The sequence below is a fragment of the Mastigoproctus giganteus genome, chromosome 3 (genome assembly GCF_048544385.1).
Source record: "Mastigoproctus giganteus isolate SK-2022 chromosome 3, ASM4854438v1, whole genome shotgun sequence".
Lineage (NCBI taxonomy): Eukaryota > Metazoa > Arthropoda > Arachnida > Uropygi > Thelyphonidae > Mastigoproctus > Mastigoproctus giganteus.
In genome coordinates, this window is record NC_143577.1 from 50,777,685 (window position 1) to 50,800,208 (window position 22,524).

Here is a 22,524-nt window from a genome sequence, read left to right on the forward strand (position 1 = left end):
GGGAAATTAATGGAGGCACTAACAGGTCTGTAATTACCTGTGTCTTCCTTTGATTCTCCTTTGTGGATTGGGGTCACATTTGCACATCTCCAATGCATGGGCACCTCCCCTGAGTCTAAGGAAGCTCTCATAATTATGGCTAAGGGTTTGCTTACTTCCTTTGTTGCTTCCTTTAATATAACTGGATAGATTCCATCCACCCAGCTTTTGACACTTTTGCGCATGGAAGACTATTGTACAAATTGGAGCAGAATGGTATTAAGGGTAAGTTGCTACAATGGATAAAAGGATGGTTAAGTGCAAGAAGACAGAGGGTGGTAATCAATGGGTGCTGCTCTTCTTGGACTAATGTTATTAGTGGAGTCCCACAGGGTTCGGTGTTAGATCCACTGTTGTTTTGTATATTTATCAATGATATTGATGAAGGTATATCAGGCTTAATGTCGAAGTTTGCAGATGATACAAAGGTTGGCAGGGTTGTTAATGACAGTAATGGCAGTGTGCTACTGCAACAGGATCTAGATAATTTGGGCAGATGGGCTAAGAAGTGGCAACTGAAGTTTAACCTTGACAAATGCAAAGTACTGCATATGGGTAGAAGTAACCCCAGAGAAACGTACCAACTGTGTGGTACTACACTTAAGGTGGTAGAAAATGAAAAAGACCTGGTAGTAATTGTGCAGGCAGATATGAAGTTTTCTGAGCAATGCAGACAGGCTGCCAGGGCAGGTCATGGGGTTTTGTCAGTGATATATAGGAATTTTGCTAGCAGGGAAAAGGATGTGATTATCCCTCTGTATAAGGCAATGGTCAGGGCACGCCTTGAGTACTGCGTACAGGTCTGGAGGCCTCATTTTAGGAAGGATGTAGATTTACTTGAGCGTGTACAGAGAAGGGCAACAAGATTGGTGAGGGGAATGAAAGGATCCTCTTACCAATAGAGGCTTAAGTTCTGCAAATTGCAGTGGCTGGAGACTAGGCACCTGCGCGGTGATCTGATTGAGGTATATAAGGCTTTGAATGGGTTGAGCACGCTGAATTCTGATGGGATCCTTCCACTTGTTCAGATTACGAACCTAAGGGGGCATAAATTCAAATTAAAAAAAGGCAGATGTAGAATAGATGTGCGGAAATTTGCCTTTAGCCAGCGGGTGGTTAATTGCTGGAACAAACTTCCATCTGTTGTTGTGGAAGTTGATAGGTTGAATAAATTTAAGGAGGAACTGGACAGGCATTTGGAGGGAATGGTGTGATTTTTTTTTTTTTTGGCTGATGCTGCATAAGCTCATACATTTGCTTTCTTGCATCACATGCCACTACTACTACTACTACTACCACCCCAGGTGCCTTTCTTATGTTTATCTTCAACAATTTATCCTCCACTTTACTCTGAGTTATTACAAGATTATCTAGCTTACTGCCAGAGTTTACACCTCTGCCATTCCTCTCCCTGAATAACTCCTTATGTGTGAATGTAGATTCAAAATATTCATTTAGTTTGTTAGCTACCTGAGCAGGATCATCAACAGTCGAACCATCAATGTCAAGTGGACCAATCAGATTCATCCCCTTCCTTCTAGAGTTTACATAAGTAAAGAACTCTTTGCTGTTTTTCTTTGCATCCTTTGCCAAAGATTTCTCGTAATCTGCCTTTGTCTGCCTAACCTCCTTTGTGATTTGGTTACAGACCAGCTTATATCTGTCACAGACTTCTGTGTGACCTGTTAATTTATATGTATCCCATGCATTTTTCTTCTCTGCCACATGTCTATTAGTTCATCTGACATCCAGTTTGACCTAAATCTTGAACAATATTTCTTAGTTGGTATGTAAAGCCTAGTAGCTTCCAAGATTAATTCTTTGAATGCTTTCCATTTTGAATTTTCTTTTGGTAACATCATCAGTTGGTACCAGCCTTAGCATGATGGTGAGATGGAGAAGGGATCAAATCGAATCAGAAAGACAGATTCTCCATCATTAATCTGGAGAGTTTACAGTTGTGTGGCAGTGCCTACAAGATGTAGCCGTGTCATAGTTTTGCTGGTGTATATAGCAATGAAGAGCATCTTTTGTTTCATTTTGTACTAAAGTCAAAACTGTGAATAACACATTGTGATGAGAAGTATATCATGGTTTTTGACATCTCAAAACATTCATTGTGATTATATGAATGGCAGCACATAAACAAGTTTTCCATTTAGATTAGTTCTCTGACGTTATCTTGAAAGAAATATTTGTGTAATATCAGAATTAATGTTGCTTACCTGCATTGGTTGGTTCAAGTACTGCAGTTACTACCCCTGTGTCATGAATCACAGAGCTTTATTAGCAAAGAAGTATACTTAATTAGGATTCAGCTTATATAATTGTGCAAATTTTTCTAAAAGCTTGTTGATGTGAAAAAAAAAAATTTACATCAGAATAATATTTTTCTTGGAACTGAGTGGCCAATGTAAATTAAAATTAATGCTTTCCATGACTCTGAGCATTGTATTTATGATTATGCTAAATTTCATAGGTGCAATTCCCCCCCCCCCCTCCTGTGGATTACCATCATTCATGAGAGTTTTCCAATTTTAATGCAGTTTTACTATTTTTGGAGAAGTTGAAATCATTTAGATTGCTGGAAAACAATCCTGCTGATTTCAAACCCAAAAAATTTTTGCAAAAGTTATTCAGTAAGTAATTCAAAAGTTATTCAACCAAGAATTTAGTTGCCACCTTTTCAAAATCACTGACAGAGATGACTGTGTTGGGGGTGGGGGACAATCCTGAAATTTCTTCTCATAAAATACACATTTTTAGATTATATTGTAACTTAAAAATTAATTTGTTAAATATTATTTAAGAAATATATTATTTATTATTTATTATTATTAAGAAAAATAAATATATTATAAATAAATAAAAAAATAAATAAATATATTCTTAATAAATATATTATTTATTAAGAAAAAATTATAAGGACTTTTGTGTTACTATAAGGACTTTTTTTAGATTTCTAATTTCCAATTTAGGACCAATATCAATGCCATATTTTAAAACAGGGACTGACAAATAGTCAATCACAGTGCATTTAGAATTTAGAATCACAGTTATTAGAATAATTGTATAATTTTCTATAGAGCACCAATATCATAATTCTATTAATTATGAAATTTCTGCTAATTAATGAGTCATGCAGATGCCTAGTTCCAGAGACTGCAATTTACAGAACCACAGTCTTTCCTGGTGCTAATATCCTTGTGTCCCCAAGTAATCTTACTCTTCTCTGCACTTTTTCCGACAGATTTACCTTTTTAAAATGAGGCTTCCAAACCTGTATGCATTATTCCAGATGTGGCATAACCATTGCTTTATATACAGGATAATCACCTGATTGTCTCTGCTTCCACAGTTCCATGTAACTTGAACTTGAGAACTTTATTTTTTGAAAGTATGGTTCCTGTTCCTGGAAATCTTAGCAATGAATAAGCATTATTCATCATTGGTTATCAAAATTCCTCTATCAGAGCAATCCAGGCTACAAAAGTGGATTGATATTTCAGTAAAAAACTTCAGAAGTTTTTTTAGCTGTTGGTATATTGATAGTGAAGAACTAAAAGGTCTTGCTGAGTTAATACTAGTTGAATGACTCTATGCTGAATGTTGCATATTGCAAGTCTTCCAAAATTATGGCATGCATTATTAGTGTCTCATAACTGTATTAATGGAAATATTGCAGGTAACAAGTTATAGATTTTTTTTTTTTTTTTAAGTTGTGATTTTTAATGTGGGGGGAACAAATCAAAAAATAACACAAAGTAATGGATTGTGCTAAGTTCAATCAATCTCTCTTTGTTGCTTTTGCTTTATCCCTCCCTTCTCACTTTGAAATATATGGAAGATTGGTTTGATATTTTTAAATAAAATCAATCAGTTTGAAAATCAATCACTCTGTTATTTAAATAATAAAATGTACAATATTTAATTACTGTAACTTTTTTTTTTAATAGTTTAGTGGAAAACAACTTCCAGAGTGGGGTTTTAATCAGCATGAAATTGTAACGGATAGAGTGATCCATCAAGATGATACTGTCTGGAATGTTGAGGAGCATCGGTATACTAAAAGTAAGCTTCTGTTATTAGAAAAAACTTGGCATGCATTAGAAATATTAGAAAAACTTTGGCATAGTACTAAATGGTAGATAAGTGATCAAATGTCTGCCTCACTAGAAAGGGATATTCTGAATATTTACTGCTTTTTAAATAATCTAAAGCTTTTATGTGAAAATAAAGCAATATCATTGATATTAATAAGTTATTCATAGCAGATTGTAATAACATTGACTGAACTTGACCCATTCAAAGTTAAGGTAATAAAACAAATGAGTATTGTCATGAAATAAAGAAAATAAAAAGCTCGCCACTATGAAACATGATATTTTATTTTTATGGTGCTTATAATATTGACCAGGAAAAAACAGATATATTTGTACATGTGCTTTAACTTTCACTAGAAGGCTATCCTACATGCCCACTTATTTTACAAAAGTTTAGTTTTTAAAAATAATTACTGAAATTATGAATATTATATTTTTTGCAGTGCTTACATAGTATTATTAACTGGAAAAAATTTCAATGAGAAATCTTTTTCTAGCAATGTTAAAAGTAAAAAGTAAAGTGCAGCCATTATAAACCCACTGCAGGGTGGAAGCCTCCTCAACAATTCATGCTGAGGGAAATGGACCATAATCTGCCACGCTGGTCCAGTGCGGGTTGGCAGATCGACCGTATTCAGCAGTCAGGGGCTTGAACCCCGGTCTACTCAAAGAGCGTGTGCTACTGTACTCCCGCTCCTGCCCACTCGGCTACGGAGGCCTAGCAATGTTATTAGCCTCCAAATATTGAGGTGTGAAAATCAGCCAATGCAACAACACTTAGAGTATGAAAGTTTTTTTGGATGACTCCTATCAAGATTATGCATATGATATTTTATTGATAAATGTTTATGGCATTATTGACCAGGAAAAAAATAATAATGAAGAATATTTATAAATGGTTGTATTATAAGCATTTAAATTTGGGGTAAAAAATTATTCCTTGTGCCCATTTGTATTAAAAATTAAACTCATCTGCCAATAGATTAAAAGAAGAAGAAAAAATAAGCCAATGGGTTTTTGTAATAAAAATTATAGATTGTTTCAGGCCATTCATTTACTTTTCAACTTTTGGGTGAGCTGTTAATACTAAGCCTTGCTTTGGCTTTTCTGTCCAGCTCTTTCTACATTTAGTTGCTAGTACCATTTTCTTCTAACTAATAAGAAGAATGTGTAATGATTGAAATATGTGAACTTTTATATACACTGCTTTTCATTGAAATTGTCTTACCTAAAAAGGAATATATCCTTTCAGCTTAAAATAAGTGGAGTGACAGATATCAAAGTAGAAGAAATGATTTAGTTTGTTTATAATTCAGCACTATTTATTTAAGGAAATGTGGTATACATATGATGTATATCCTCTGTTAATAGCAATATAAGGAGCAGTTTCATTTTTATTCCCAATCAGTTCTCCCCCATGCACCACTTTTCAGACTCTGATAATGATGGAATGACATTGGAGTCAGATGAGGCAGTGGATGACAAGAATGCAGTCCCCACTTCTTGCAGTCATCTGTTAATCAAGTTACCCAACGTTGCAGACATTGTGGTATTACAATGTTGGAAATCTGCCACAATCTGTTTTAACCTGCTTAATCTCCCCCTGCCAGAGTAACTTGATTACACACTAATTTTTTCTTATTGTAGGACTGTGTCCCCTGACTATAATCATCCCATGAAAGTTTCTTCTCTACCATTAAGCTCATTAGTTCATCTGACATCCATTTTGGTTTAAACCTTGAACAGTATTTCTTAGTTGATATAAAAATGCTTATTGGCTCTGCAGTTATTTCTCTGAAAACTTCCCATTTGGCATTTACATTTTTTTAAACATTAGTTGGTCTACCTGAACAGTTTAAAAAATTCCTTTCTTTTAGTCTTGACCGTAGTTATTTCTTTGAATAAATCCCACATCAATACACTATGAATACTGCCACTTAAAGGTTCCTTTACTTGAAGATTTTCAATACATGATGAATCACTGCTGATAATAATGTTAAGGGCACTAATGACAGTACACTGCTGCAACAGGATCTAGAAAAGTTGAGTAGATGGGCTGAGAGGTGGCAAATGAAGTTTAACATTGACAAATGTAAAGTACTACATATGGGAAGCAGCAACCCCAGAGTGACGTATCAACTCTGTGGTACCACACTGACAGTGGTAGAGAACGAAAAGGACCTGGGGGTAATTGTGCAGGCAGATATGAAGTTTTCTGAGCAGTGCAGACGATATGCAAGGGTAGCTCATAGGGTCTTGTCAATGATATACAGGAATTTTTCTAGCAGGGATAAGGAGGTGATTATCCTCTTATATAAGCAATCGTCAGGCCACACCTTGAATACTGTATACAGGTCTGGAAGCCTCATTTTAAGAAGGATGTAGAGCTGTTGGAATGAGTACAGAGAAGGGCAACAAGATTAGTGAATGGAACAAAGGGTTGCTCTTACGAAGAAATGCTTAAAGTTTGCAGATTACAGTGTCTGGAGACTAGGCACCTGCAAGGTGATCTGATTGAGGTGTATAAAGCCTTGAATGGTTTTGAGCATGCTCAATGCTGATGGAATTCTTCCTCTTGCTCAGAATAATCATTTGAGAGGGCATAAATTCAAATTGAGGAAAGACAGATGTGTGGAAATTTGCCTTTAGCCAGCGGGTGGTTGGTTGGTGGAACAGACTTCCATCCTTTGTTGTGGAAGTTGATAGCCTAAATAAATTTAAGGCTGAGCTGGACAGGTACTTGGAATGAACGGAGGGATGAAATGGGAGCATTCTTTTTTTTTTTTTGGCTGATGCTGCATAAGCTTGCTTTCTTGCATCAATATGCCTTTGCTAATGCTAATCAGATCAAGAATATTGCTTTCTCTTGTTGTCTCTCTAACATGTTATAGAAAACAGTTATCCAGCAAATCAAGAAATGTTCTGCTATTGTGTGAGCTTTCAATGCCCACTCAATAGCAAAACATTTCTTGTCTGTCCAGTCTTTATCTGAAAAGTTAAAATCTCCCATAATAAGATGTTCTAATTTTCTGGCCCACTCAGTTTGTCTCTGTAGTTCATTATACTTTTCGCAGTCATTTTGCTTGTATCAATCTCTTACTCGCATCTTTGTTTTCCCAGTGTTTGTCATTTCACTGTCAATCCATTTCCAACTTATGTTATTAGTTATACTGTTTTAGAATCTACATACACCTTCACTTGCTGTCATATGTGTTTTTTTATAAATTGCAGAATCAGATCAAAAAGAAAGAGAACGAGAAATGGGAATGGCAGAGTTTGTACCTCTACAACCAACTCAATTGTCCTTCTTTGAGAAAATGTGGGAACTTCAGGTAAAATGTTTTTTGTTGTGTGTGTGTGTGCGTGTGTGTGCGTGTGTGTGTTTAAAATGTAGAAGAATAAGCAAATTATATGCAGATAGTGTTTCTGTATATTCTTTTTTAAATGGAGTACATGCTGCTGCTCCCTCTCTGAGTAAATGTGCATAATATATTTTGGAATAATGCACTGCTTAATTTTAACTACTGTTGCTTTAACCATTTTGTTGCTGCATTTATTAATTACAATAAAAGGACATTTGCGTGCTGAATAATTTTGATCTTTGGTAACTGTTTACACTGCATCTTTTAATTATAACACCACCCTGATCTAATCTAGTGGCCTTTATATTTGAAAGCAGTAATAGTGATTATAGATATTATTAGGATGAAACGGTAGAAGTCATCCTGAAGAGAATCTGGAGATTGCTAAACATAATACTATTTACTATGAAATAATTGCAATCTTACTTCATTAGAATGTTAAGAAAATTTATGATGATATATTTAAAATAATTTACAAAGTTGATTATATTCTCAACTGTAAGAACTTTCATTGAAGCAGTGAGTATTTATATATGTGGCTGGAATGATTGGAAATGCAAATTTCATTGAATATATATCTTTGTAGAGAGGATAGGGAAGATGTGTTCTTCTGGGAAAGTATTCTAAAAGAACACTTTCCTCAGAATATTAGCTGAGGAGTTGGATATGAATAAGGATTTGATTTGTCAAATTCTGCATGAAGATATAGGGAAAAGGAAGGTCTGTGCAAAATTCGTGCCATACAGCCTCATGGATGAGCAGAAGCAATGAAGAGTGTCATCAAGCGATGACTTCATCCAGACTAGTCAAAACAGTCCTAATTTCCTCAATGTATTGTCACTGGAGATGAGTGTTGGGTGTTTCAGTATGACCAAGAGACATCAGGGCATGCAGAGGACTTCAAAATCATGATTAAGGCCCAAAACGTTTTGTTTACAGAAGTCCAGGATCAAGACAAATCTGCTCATGTTTTTTGACAAACGTGATTTACAAGGAACCGGTACCTGAAGTGGGGAGAGAGAGAGTCAATGTTGCAGTCTACGTACAGATGCTACAAAGACTGTTGAAGAGCATTTCCTAGGTAAGGCCGCAATTTCGAGAGAAAAGCAACTGGTTCTTGATGCACAACACTGCCCCCACCCATTCATAACATTGTGAAGGCATTTTTGACAAAACATGGTGTTTTATAGATCAACCATCCACCCTACTCTCCCAATCTAGCACCAGTGGATTTCTTCTTCTATCTCAAGGTAAAAACTGCCCTCAAAGGAAAGAGAGTTCAGGTTGTTGAAGACATAAAGAAAAATGTAACTGCCAACCTGAACATCATCTCTCTTTGTTTGCCTCTGCTGACTCTTTTCAGAAACTTTTAGAATGGTGTAATAAATGCATTCAATCAGGTGGTGATTACTTTGAATAAAAATAAAATTATTTTCAAGCTCCTTTGTGTCCTTTTTATTGTACCATTCTGGGAACTTTATTGCCACACCTTGTATATACCTACCATCATTTATGTTAAGGCTATTTCTGGTTCTGCATACATTCTCTCTTTTTAATTAGTGTCATTTGAATATTGTAACTGTATTTTTGATATAAAATTATTTTAATATTGTTCACTATAGGCAAGAATTATTTTTATAATCCCATTCTTAATCTCCAATGGCTTCACTTATACAGTTGAAGCTCTATATAACAACACCTGTGGGGAATGAAAGAAACTGTTGTTATATTGGAAGGATGTTATATTGATTGTTCATAAAATCAGCAACAAAACAAGTAAAAGCTTGAAAATTTAATGTAATTCTATTAATACAATATAGTATAATCTTATTTATATGTACTACAATATTAAAAAAGAAAATTATGATTGTAAATTTTGCATTGATTTGTAGAGTGCAGTAGGGTTACAATTAAATTGTAAATTTCACTACATTGGCCTAACAAAAGAATTGTTTCCTACTTTAAAATGATCCATCAAAACATGCTGTTTCAATGGTAGAGCATCTTTTAAAAGGAATTATGAAGGTGCACAATAGCAGTTATTTCACTTTTGCAGTAGGCTGTCCTTGAAAAAATTGACATACAAGTTCTAAACCTTGATGAGCATCTTTTACTGAAACTTCTTGTTCAACCACAGTAGGTTCTGCATCTTCATCACTACAAATTTCAGAAGATTCCATTACGTCTGAAATGAGTCCCTCTTCATTCGTGCATATCTTGAAACATTCAATGTCCGCATCCACTTCTGCATAATCTTTGAAACTTAGTTTTCCTGTAAGTTTTGGTGATGATGCACATGCTCAAATATTTCTTCCCTATTTATCAGACTGTTCTTTGCAATTAATAGAGGAAGAAGCATGAGAAACTTCACACATTTAAGGCGGTATATCCAGCATGTTTGAAGCGGTTGGCAATCACGTTTTCATCAACTTCATTCCATGCTGAAACACATTGCTTGCAGAATGTCAATTTTGCATTGAATTTTGCTTTCAAGACATAGCACAATTTTGTTTAATAGCATTCTTCGGTAGTTTTCTTAAAACACCGTATTTTACCTTGATCAAGTAGCCGAAGAACTGACATCATATTTGGTGGCAGTTACTCGACAGCGATTGCATGTAGGTCATTTACTTGACATGAGGGGTGCTGTTATTTACAAACAGCAAAATTTTCCTATTCTTCTCACTTATCCTGTGATCTAGGTCTCTGATAGATTCTTCGTAGATTTGTTATGTCATCCATGCCCTTTGGTTTGCTTGATACATAGCCGGTAATGCCTTCACACCTTTAAAGCACCGAGGCTTCTGGGCTTTTCCCAATGATTAAAAGAGGAAGCTGCTCTGTTCCAGACATGTTTGCTGCTAGGAGAACGGTAATCTGTTGTTTACTGTTCCGCTGCTGCATTTCTTGCCTTTAAATGTAAGTGTCTTTTCCAGTAGCAATTTAAAGAAGAGTCCAGTTTCATCAGCATTGAAAATGTCATTGTGGTCATATGTCAGCAAAACACTTAAAACGATTTTCCTTCCATTCCTTTGTAGCATAAATGTCCATGGCTGCACTTTCGCAGTTTTTTTTTTTTTTTTTGAAAGACAAGCCATTACGAGTCTCAAATTTCTGGAACCATCCATCTGAACTTTTAAATTCTTCGATATCCATTCAATGCACAAACGATTCAGCCTTAGCTTTTAAAAGATTACCATCTGCATGCATCATCATTAGCCATTCCAAAAGTACCTTTTCAAGATCATATACTTTGCCTTTTGTGCTCAAATCCTACCCAGTGCAGCTGATTTCTCTAAACTTTCAATCTTTTTCTAATCTTTCAGAATATGAACAGAGTACTCTTAGAAATGCTGAACTGTTTGGAGATGAGATGCCAGTCTTAGAATGCACACTATTGTCTATAGCTTGCAAAATCCTAATTTTATCTGTGATTGGCAACGCTATCCACTTTCTTGGAGCCATGCCATTAAATATACACTGTAACTAATGAAATCAACTGCTAGCCGATGTTCATTTCATTACCGCACTGCAAGAAGAGAGATGGGAAATCTTAACAAATCATTTCTTATTGTCAGATTGCAAGCTCGCCAATTACTTTAATATATTTGAAGCATTCTGTCATTTTTAAATCTGAATATTTTAATAAAAAATAAAAATTCAGATTAAGAGATAGAAATATATGGTCATTATAGAGAAATCCTTTTATTTTCAAGGTCATACTGAATATAAAATAGCATTAGGTTAATGAGAAATTGGCCGGGACCAACCACATAGGACGTTATAATGTGTTGGGACGTTAAAAAGAGGGTTGCTATAAAGAGCTTCGACTGTATTACTAACTCTGCAAATTATTGTAAATATTACTAATTGAAATGTCAATTTTTTATAATGTTCCAGTGCAATAAAGTGTGGTTATTTCATAGTGATTACACATGCTTTAATAGTCATTTGAACAACTATATTATTAATAACACTGTTTAGTAGGGTATTACCAGATGTTCCCAAAATTGATTATTGTTTCCAGAATGGCAACTCACAAGAATTGTGGATGAGCACATACTTGAGATTACTACTTCCAGCTCAGTATTCTGTATATTACATGATGAATGTTCTTGAAATGGTTAACAGTGACATATTCATTTACTGCTACTGTGGCTGCATTAGTGTGAATGTCATTGGCATAGCTATGCTAATTTATGATTTTTTAAAGATACAACTACAATTTTATTTATCTACATACACTGGCCAAAAAAAACAAGCCTTTGTAGCAAAACAGTCACAGACAGAAGAAATGCAAATAGATGCAAAATAAAACTGTGACATGTGAAGATGTGTTGCCTCATTGAGTTTAGACTGCACAGGCTGTTTGACTGCAGTAATCTCAAACCAGAATGGGGAAAACACGTGATCTATCAGACTTTGAAAAAAAAGGTTTTATTGTGGCTACATGTTTACAGGAGCCATGATTCAAGAAATGGAAAACATAACTGGTTTGTCAAAAGCATCCTTCTCAAAGGTTTTTAATGACTGGAAGCAAGCAGTTCTTCCACATCTTAAAGGTGTAAATGTGGCAGAAAAACAGTACATCCAGTGTGCAACAACTGAATTCAATCAAGGCCAGAACTGCCCTATTTCAGCCTGTACCGTGCACAGGAAATTGAAGAAATTGAGTATTGGCAGTCACCTGCTATTTGGAAGCCACTTGTTTCAGATTAAAACAGAAAAATCGGCTCACAGTGGTGCCGAGAATGTCATGATTGGAGAGTAGAACAATGGAAGAAAGTCATGTGACCAGACAAATCATGATTCACTTTGTTTTGCACTGATGATAGGCAGAGAGTGTGGCAAGAGCCTCATGAAGTGATGGATCTTGCTTGCCATGTTAAGACAACCCAAGCATCTGGAGTGGCATCATGTATGGGGAATGTTTTTTTGGCAGGGACTGGGTCTACTGTTACTGTGAAAAGTCAAATATCATCCACAGAGTACCTGAATTTTGTATCAGATCTGCTGCACACTGCAATGTTACACTTTTATCCCGAAGGTGATGGCCACTTTATGGATGATAATGCAACAGTGCATTTTGCCAGAATTGTTTGGAGAACATGACACAGATTTCCACCATCTTCCTTGGCCCCACATTCACCTGATCTTAATCCTGTTGAGAATGTGTGGGATATGCTAGAGAGAGATATTTGGCAATGAAGTCTTCTTCCTTCAACTTTGTTGCAACTACAGCAGACTCTCGATTTACTGGGATCAGATTAACCGGGACACTTTAAGACTCCAAATAAAAAAATAAAAATCAACCAAAAATCATAAAATTCAAGTAATAACTAGAACTTGTCGCTCTTAAAACAAAAAAAAAAAAAAAAAAAAAGGAGAAGAAATGTTTAGTTTGTTTTAGTGTGTCGCATCGATTGTTGTGTTCCGTTCCACCGCAAAATGTCTTTTTGCGTCTTTCGTTATTTATGTCAGGGATGTCAATTTTTTTTATAGTAAATAATGTTTTTTTGTTTAGAAATTGCAAAAATGATGGGTAAATGCAAAGGAGTTGCTCTTTCAGTTAAACAGAAACTTGAAATTATTCAAAAGTTTGAAAACGGTGCATCCGTTAAATCTTTAATGATGAACCATTATAATGTTGGTGACCAAACCATACGTAACATCATAAAAAATAAAGGGATGCTATTAGATTTAATATCGACATCGCAAAAAATAAAGGAAAGCATCTTATTGGACACGCGAGTAGTACATGGTAAGTTTTTTATCTATCGGCATATTTTTTACGTAGGTTGCCGAACATTTTTCGATACAGTTAGTCCCTGACTTACGCAACTTCGGACTGACGTAAGTTTTTTTTCACTAAAAAAAAAATTTTTTTTTTTTTTTTTTTAGGATTGTAAAATTTAAAACAAACAAAAAAAAAAAAACCATAAAATAAGCAATCAATAAAGACGATCACAGCATGCACAAATTGCATAAGTGAGATACGGAGCAACAAGCAAAAAAATAGGAAAGAAGAGAAGATTCTTACAATTTATTTATGTTTTTTTTTTTTTTTATATGACTGAAGATTTTAGTGAAGGGGACACACATTTCACCATAATAACGCAAAAAGCCACAGAATTGCAGTTATCGGTATTTTTGCAAATGCAATAAGATGAGTTTACTACCGTTTATAATTAGATGCACGAACAGAAAAGCCCAATAACACAGAAAGTGTGCAAATTGTTTTTTGTTTTTTTGTAGTGACCTTCAGAAATGTGCTTAAGTAAAATGTGAGCTCACGCAGGGTGATAATAGTGAGTTTTTGCCTTAAGCCTGTAAAGTTCGTTACAGAAAATTCATTTTGACCATTATCACGGTGCTGACTAAGAGAATAAGTGACAGCGGTACTAGTAAATCTACCAAGAAAAGGAAAGCAATCGATTTGGATCAGAAAATTAAACTAATAATCAAGTATCGTGCTGAATTCAGATTTGTTAGTAATAATATAGTAGAATTATGTTATTAGTCAATCCTGAGTTACGTAAAACTCGACAAAATGAGAAGTCCTGAAGAGATCTCTTACGTATGTCAGGGACTTCTGTATTTTTGGATTAACCGGGAAATCAATTATCCGGGATTTGTTTTTTACCATCTATCCCGGAAAATCGAGAGTCTACTGTATGTGATATTTTGCTGGAAGAATTGTTAAAATTAGACCAAAAATGGCTGAAAACACCGTTTAGAATCCATGCTGTGCCACACACTTGCTGTTATTTGAAACAAAGGTGGCCCGATTCGATACTAAATAAAGGTTTGTGTTTGTTTTTTTGTGCGCTGGTGTTTGTAAATCAGTTATTATAAGAGTGTTTTATATAAGACTTTTGGATGATAAATTATAAAATAAAATAGCTAATGCTATTTGGATTTATTCAAATTATAGAGTTCATCATCATCATCATCACCCATTTTCAATCCATTGCAGGATGAAGGCCTCTCCAGCAACTTTCCAGTTCCTTCTGTTTTGAGCACTGGCCATCCATTTACTACCCAAAAACTCATGAATTTCATCTATCCATCTCCGTCTTTGTCTTCCAGGTTTTCTTCTAGCTCCTCTTGGGTACCATTCTGTTATTTTCTTAGTCCATCTGTCATCATGTCTTCGAGCTATGTGTCCTGCCCAAGACCATTTTAGTTCTTTAGTTTTGATAAGAATGTCCTCCTTTACTTGAGTTTGCTGCCTAATCCATGTGTTTCTCTTCTTATCTAACAGTCTGATTCCCAATATAATTCGTTTCATTCTTTGCTGTGTAGTTCTCAGCTTCTCTTCCATTCTTTTGGTGAGTGACCAAGTTTCACTTCCATAAGTCATGGTGGGGAGTATACATTGGTTCATTATTTTACGTTTCAGTCGGACGCCTCCGTAGCCAGGTGGGAAGGAGCAGCAGTGCGTAGCACACGCTTCTTGATTAGACCGGGGTTCGAGCCCGTCACCACCAAATACGGAGGATGCGGAAAGGTCAGGGGATGACCACCGCATATCCCGGAGCAATATGGCCTTAGTTGCTAATGCTCCTAAAAACCAAAAAAATAACAAATAACAAATAAATAACGTTTCAGACAAACTGGGATATTGCTCTTCAGTATGTGACTATATTTCCTGAATGCTATCCATCCAAAATTTATTCTTCTCTTGACTTCCAGCCATTTATCATTATTACAGCTAATAACTTGTCCCAGATAAGTATATGACTCCACCTTTTCAATTACTGCTCCTTCAATCATTATTTCCCTTTCCGTGGCATACTTGTTCATTGTTACTTTTGTTTTAGCCATATTCATCTTAAGTCTAAAATCCTTACTAACTGGGCATAACTGATTAAAATTTTCCTCTAATTCTTTGGGATCGTGGCTTATAACCACATTGTCATCTGCAAATCGTAAATGGTTTAGGTACTCTCCGTTCACATTGACTCCTTTCTGCGACCAGTCTAATCTTCTGAAAGCTTCCTCAAGGGCAGCAGTAAACAGCTTCGGAGATATTGTGTCTCCTTGTCAAACTCCTTTCTCGATTTTAAATTTGCTGCTGTCTTTGTCTAGTCTAATAAAGGAGGTAGCACTCTCATATATTTTCTTCAAAATCATAATATATGGAGGCGCCTCCGTAGCCAGGTGGGAAGAAGCAGCAGTGCATAGCACACGCTTCTTGATTAGACCGGGGTTCGAGCCCGTCACCACCAAATATGGAGGATGCAGAAAGGTCAGGGAATGACCACCGCATATCCCGGAGCAATATGGCCTTAGTTGCTAATGCTCCTAAAAACCAAAAACAACAACAACATAATATATGGGGTATCTATGCCTTGTCTTTCCAGTGCCCGAAACATTGCCTTATGCTGTATGGAGTCAAATGCCTTTTCATAATCCACAAATGCCAGGCATAATGGTGTTTTATATTCATTTGCTTTCTCCATTAGCTGTGATATTACGTGAAGGTGATCCATAGTTGAGAATCCTGTCCTAAAGCCAGCTTGCTCTTTCGGTTGATTCTCATCAAGTATTCTTTCTAATCTGTTAGTAATGACCCTTGTGAACAACTTGTAGATGTGGGATAACAAGCTAATTGGTCTATAATTTCCAATTTCTGATTTATCTCCTTTCTTATGCAGCAAAACTATGATTGCATTATTCCACTGCTTAGGTGTCACACCTTTTCTAATGCACTTTGTGAATAGCCTTGCCAGTTTTTGTGTTATGTCTCTTCCCAATTTTAACAACTCTACAGTAACTTCATCTTCCCTCGGGGCTTTCCGATTCTTCATTTTCTTCAATGCATGTTCTACCTCATCAGGAAGAATATCGGGTATGTCGTATGTGTTGCTACTTTGCAATCCATCTTCCCCACTGCTGGTATCATTCCCTCGCTCCTTGTATAATTCTCTATAGTAGTCTTCTGCTATTTGAATTATGCCTTCTCTGCTGTTTATAAGTACACCATCGCTATTCTTCAGTTTCAGTATCATTTGTCTTTCTGTATTACTGCTCATGGCTGCTGATTTAAATCCTTTGTTTTCCTTTAATGCTTGTTCTACTTTTCTTGTGTTAAATCTTATGTCCTCTCTGAGTCTCTTTCTAATGGCTTTGCATAACTCAGTATACTCAATTATAGAGTTAGGAGGACTATCCTGTTTTCCCTTAAGTTTTATTGTGGTCATTAGGATTTAAATTGCTTAGTTAGTTCAATGGTCATAATGCTAACATCAGAGCAAACTTTACCTTTCAGTGACTTGCCTTGGCATTGTGCTACTTTCAAACAAATTTGTTTGAAAGTAGTGCAACTGGCAGATAAACCATTTGGTAAAATGTCATTACATTTCCAAAAGATTAATAATAACTAAATGACAGATTAATTATTAATTAATATGCTATACCTGTAATTTCATGATTACTTAAATAAATTCATAATTTCATTTATTTAATAATTATTATTATTATTTAATTTTGTGCCTGGAATTTGAAGGTGGAAAAACATGGTAGCCTTACTATTTAATGTTATCTTTTACTTATTTATATAGTAAATGATCACATACAGCCATGTATTAACTCAGAATCTGTATATGAATTTAATATGACTATGCTTATATAAAAATCATTCTCTTTACTAGTCTATATGGTGAGAGGTTTTTTTGTAAATCTTTAAAACTATTTTATTTTGTATTAATAAAATTATTTCCTTTGTAGTACAAAATGTTATCTGTGAATCAAGAAAATGTTCAAGATCATATGTACAGTTCTGAGCCATTAGACTGGCCATTCTTAACAAGAGGCATTGCTTATTGGGTCAGTCCACATAGTAATGTAAGTAAATACATTACCTTTTTTTTGAAAATGTTTAAAGGTGTATAATGTTTGTATGCATAACTTGGTTTGTTTATAATTAAATGAAAAATCATATTTAAAAGATATTTTATTAAAAAATACAGAAAAATCATGGTGCATAGCTTGCATTCATATTACGTGTAAGTTATGCTCCACAATTAATATTAATGTTTGTATATTTATTGTTTAATGTTTGTATATAAATTAAAGACAAATTACAAAAGAGAAAAATGTGCTGTTTTGAGTAATCTTTCAAAATATAGACCTGATTATTTAAAATGTAGGGGGCTGCAGAGCACTTACATACACAGTGAGCACTTACATACACTGTATTTACTAGTCACACTATACTGCATTTGATTTGCATAATTTTGCACAAGGCCACTCTAGCTGAGTAGTCAAGCATGAGGGAAATGTAAGCATACATGCTTGAGTTACTATGGTTCAAGTCTGTGTGACTAGTAAATACAGTGATGTTTATTCTCTATATCTTGTGAACTTCTTTGCCCTTGTGTAGTCATCCCACAATTGTCAGTAATTTTGGAACACAGTCAGGAAAGTGTAATTGCTGTAAGTTACGAATTTTTATTTTTAATATTACATTCAAATATGTGTGAGTTTCTCTAAAACAGGTAGAAAGGTTGAGGGGGTTGTAATCTTTCCAAATATCATCCATTCTCAACATTTCCCACCGTTGAAATGTAGTGTTGATGAATATAATAATGCTGTACAGATGGTCTTAAATAAAAAAAAAAATTGGCCTGACCGTGTACTGTGCAGTCTTGTGTACTCAGATTCCTTCAATGTAGTGTGTGTGCGTGGTGCACTCAACAGAAGAAACCAACAGCTCTCACCCTCTTATCACTACTTTTATGAAACTCTCCAAAAGATTCCAGATCACCAGGTTTTGTTGGATCTTTGGACATTCAGGAGTTAGTGGAAAAGAACAGGATTATGCAGCAAGTAACAACAAATGCAGCAACAAAATACAACCTTAAAAATATCACACACTGATTACAAGCAGTAATTCAAGACAGATGCAGAGATGAATAACAATGAATATGGCAAAATCAAATCTGCAATAAACTCTTCCAGAAGAAAACAGGACCTCCAGCCTTGGAAATAGCAGTTGACAAACAAACAGGCAGGAAATTGTTTCTGCTATATTGTGGATGAGATGCATCCACTTGACTTTCCCCTTTCTACTTATGAGAAAAAAAAATTCAAATTATTATTTTAATGGCACTAGAGCCTGTTGTGCATATCTATTATTTATTGTAGAAGTGTATATTTGTGGATTGATTTGCATGTTGTGCAAGCTGAAAAACCTGCAAGAAATCAGGGAGAGGCAGGGGGAACCCTACTTCCTCTGTCTCAAATTGTCTAAATACAGCCTTGATTAAAGAAGACTTTAGAAATTCCTTTAGTTATCAATTGGAATTGAATCTAGACTTCTTTAAATAAATGACAGAAGACAATGTATCATACCAGTTAAGTTGCCACAGACAGAAGATCCACCCACTGCAGTGTGTCAGCTGTTACACACCCATATGGCATATTATTCTTGACTGTCCACTGTTCACAAGAGGGTACCAAAATGTTTTCCCTTACTGACTAGCAGAGGAAGTATCCTCACCCTATAACAAATCTTAGATGATAGTTACTACATCTGCATAGTTGCAAACATACAGATTTACAATGGAGAATCCATCTGTTTTTCACTCAATATGACTCTTCTTCTTTTCCTCACCATTGTAATATGGTTGCTGACAAACAGTTTCTTCACCTTTTTGCAAAAACTCTGTTTTTTTTTCATCTTTTTTTTATTTTTACAAAAAATTATAAAACAATATTAAAATTGGAAAATTTTTTTTAAAAAAAATTGTGAATTTCTGCTTATTTTATTTAACAAATTGGCTATCAGGTGTGCTGTGGTAGTCTACATTGCAAAATAGAAATGTTCAATGTGCAATCACTTTGTAATTTGTGTAGGGCAAAGCTAATTACTAATGTCTTTCAGTAAGATGCCAAAAAAATATGACATAAAATTTTAGAACATATATGCAAGTTTTTTCATGTTTAAAATCTGAAAATGATATGTTTGCTTTGTATACTGTATGTAGATGTAATTTTTCAATTTTAGGTCACATATTTCACTTTTCCATATAATTGCCAACAACATTTAAGCACTTGCTGTACCAAGGGGCCAATTTTTGTACTCCCCCCCATCATGGAAGATTACCGCTTGATCTTTTAACCATTTGTGACTTAAATGTTCACTTCTTTGTCATCTTCAAACTTTTTTCTAGCCATGTGCTTCTTCAATTCAAAAAGATATGATAATCACTATATGCCAGGTCTGAGCTATGTGGCAGGGGGTCAAAGATTTGCATTTATTGTGCAATAAGCAAATGTACTCAGAAAGTAAACCACCTTTTGTTCTGAATAGCTCAGAATGGTTTCTGTAGTTTTGCAGTACGTATATGCATTTACCAGTAAGGCTCTTTTCTGTCCCACAAAGCAGTAGCCATGATTTTTCTTGCTGAAATTGTTTGAAATCATCCTTTATTCAAGCCAAGCCTGTATATTTACACTGTAGTGATTGGTGTTTACTCTCTTGGGTGTTATGACCAACCCAGGTCTCATTGCTAGTCACTGTTCTGTCTAACAAAGAATCACTTTCATCCATGTAACACTGCAAAAACATTAATGCACCTGCTACTCATTTTGCACTGTGAGCTGGTTAACATTTTCAGTACTGATCTGTAGTTCAGATGCTGTTTCACAATTTCATGAAGCAAGTTACCTTGAGGTACACAGGAAAGTTGTTATGAAGATCAGTTGTTATGAAGATCTTCATAACAACTTTCTTCATGTTATGAAGAAAGTTGTTATGAAGATCTTGAGGTACACAGGAAAGTTGTTATGAAGATGTTCATCTCCTGAATTCTTTCATCAATTCTGTGAACCAGATTGTGTCATCAATAATGGTGGTCTTCCACTCCTTTTTTCTCAGGGACACCAGTCTTCCTTTCATAAAATGCATGCACCACTTTGCTACATTTTGGAAATTCATATCATTTTCTTCATAAGTCTACTAACTGATGATGAATATCAGCAGGCCTAACATTCCTAGACAATTTTAAAAATTTGATAATGGAATGAATTTCACATTTAGTAGGATATTCAATAGGCATATTCATTATTAATGTTTAGATATGGCATCAACCAGAAAAGAAAAAATCACTATGAACATAGTGAACGACACAAGGCATTTACAATAAAACTAAACCAGTATATCGTGTGTTAGCTAATGATAGCACACATTATGTAGTATGATTGGTCATCACGGCAACCTCCACTTATTTGTAAGGTTACTTATGTTTGGGATCTTTACTTTCTGGACATGCCTCCTGTATATATGCATGTGTGTGTGAATATATATAATTTTTTTTCATTACAGGAACTTCCCGACTTACGTAATACTCGACTTTACATAAGTTTTTTCCGGTCGGTGCAAACTGAAAAAATATGAAAACGTATTTTGCATCTGTAGGGATAAATGGAGGTATTGTGAAAATATGTTAATGTGAACCCAATAACACATTGGTTTTTTTTTGGTAATTTGTTCCAAGACCTTGGAAGTTGAAATTTTCACTATATTACTAAGCTATTTATCTCTCTAAAAGCACTACCCATTCATCGTTATCATATGTTCCCGTTGTAAGAATCAATTTTTGAACGCCTTTGTGATATTTTTCTAAAACACATTTCTGAAGGTCACGACCATAAAACAATAAAACAATTTGCACTTTCTGGTTTATTGGGCTTTTCTGTTAGTGCAAACTATTATAAATGGGTAGTAAACGTGATCTTATTGCTTTTCCGATGATACCAATAACTGCAGTTGTGTGTGGGTGAAATGTGTTCCCCTTCACTGAAATCTTTAATCATATAAAAAACAAATTTTCAGAATCTTCTCTTCATTCCTATTTACGTATTACAATGGTGAAGGGAGAGGGACCAACGGAAAGTGCAAGTGGTGGTAATGCCAGGAAATGAAACAAAATTGATGTAGAAATGAAGATGAAAATGATTAAGAAGTACGAAGCAGAACAAAGTTTGTCATCTATTGCAAGGGAATTAGGTCTCGCTGCTTCAACAGTGAATACTATTTTAAAGGACAGTCCACGTATAAAAGAACATATCAAAGGATCAACGCACTTAAGATCAACAGTGATCACAAAACAGCATTCAGGTGCTATATCGAAGATGGAAAATCAGATTCAGAAGCGAGTGCCCGAGTCTAATGACCATTCAAGCAAAAGCAAGAAGTATTTATGAAGATATTAGGGATAAGTACGGCAACCTCAACCCAACCCAAGTTTGTGGCAAGCAACGGGTGGTTTAATAGGTTCAAGCATCCCTCTGGTTTCCACAACATCAAAAAAGTATGCAGTGAAGTCACCAGTGCTGATTCTGCAGCTGCAAAGAAATTTTGTGATGTGTTGGAAAAAATTATTGATGAAGGCTATTCAACACAGCAAATTTTTAATGTTGACAAGACTGCTCTGTACTGGAAAAAAATGCATTGCCAAAGAAGAAAAGACAATGCCAGGTTTCAAGGCTTCAAAAGATAGAGCCATGCTCTTGCTTGGGGTTAATGCAGTGGGAGATTACAGATTAAAACCACTGCTTGTGTACCATTCTGGAAATCCTCGTGCATTAAGGGCATCAATAAGGCCACCCTACCCGTGCATTTCTGATTGAACCAGAGAGCATGGATAATAATATCTCTCTTTGAGGATTGGTTTAAATGCTGCTTCATTCCCGAGGTTGAAAAATATATTGTAAAGACAACATTCCTTTCAAGATTTTTCTTCTATTAGATAATGCTCCTGGACATCCTAGGCATCTAGATGATTTCAATGCGAACGTGAGAGTCATATTTCTACTGCCAAACACGACTTCACTCATTCAATCTATGGATCAGGGTATTATTTCGAATTTAAAAGCATACTATTTACGCACAACATTTGCTCAGGCATTGTCTGCAGTAGACGATGAGAAAAATTTTACATTAAGAGACTTTTGGAAATCTTACAATATTTACCACGCCATCTTAAACATTAATAAGGCCTGGGTGGAAA

The 22,524-nt window shown here is 35.2% G+C and overlaps 1 protein-coding gene across 1 annotated transcript in view; it reads left to right on the top strand.

Moving 5' to 3' along the window:
- rt (Protein O-mannosyltransferase rt) overlaps nucleotides 1-22,524 on the top strand; it is a 207,466-nt gene that overhangs the window by 179,005 nt on the left and 5,937 nt on the right. Inside the window, exons 15-17 of the mRNA XM_090369975.1 lie at nucleotides 3,996-4,110; nucleotides 7,374-7,474; nucleotides 17,237-17,353. Coding sequence (XP_090226101.1) covers nucleotides 3,996-4,110; nucleotides 7,374-7,474; nucleotides 17,237-17,353 — 333 coding nt within the window. The remainder of the gene's footprint in view (nucleotides 1-3,995; nucleotides 4,111-7,373; nucleotides 7,475-17,236; nucleotides 17,354-22,524) is intronic.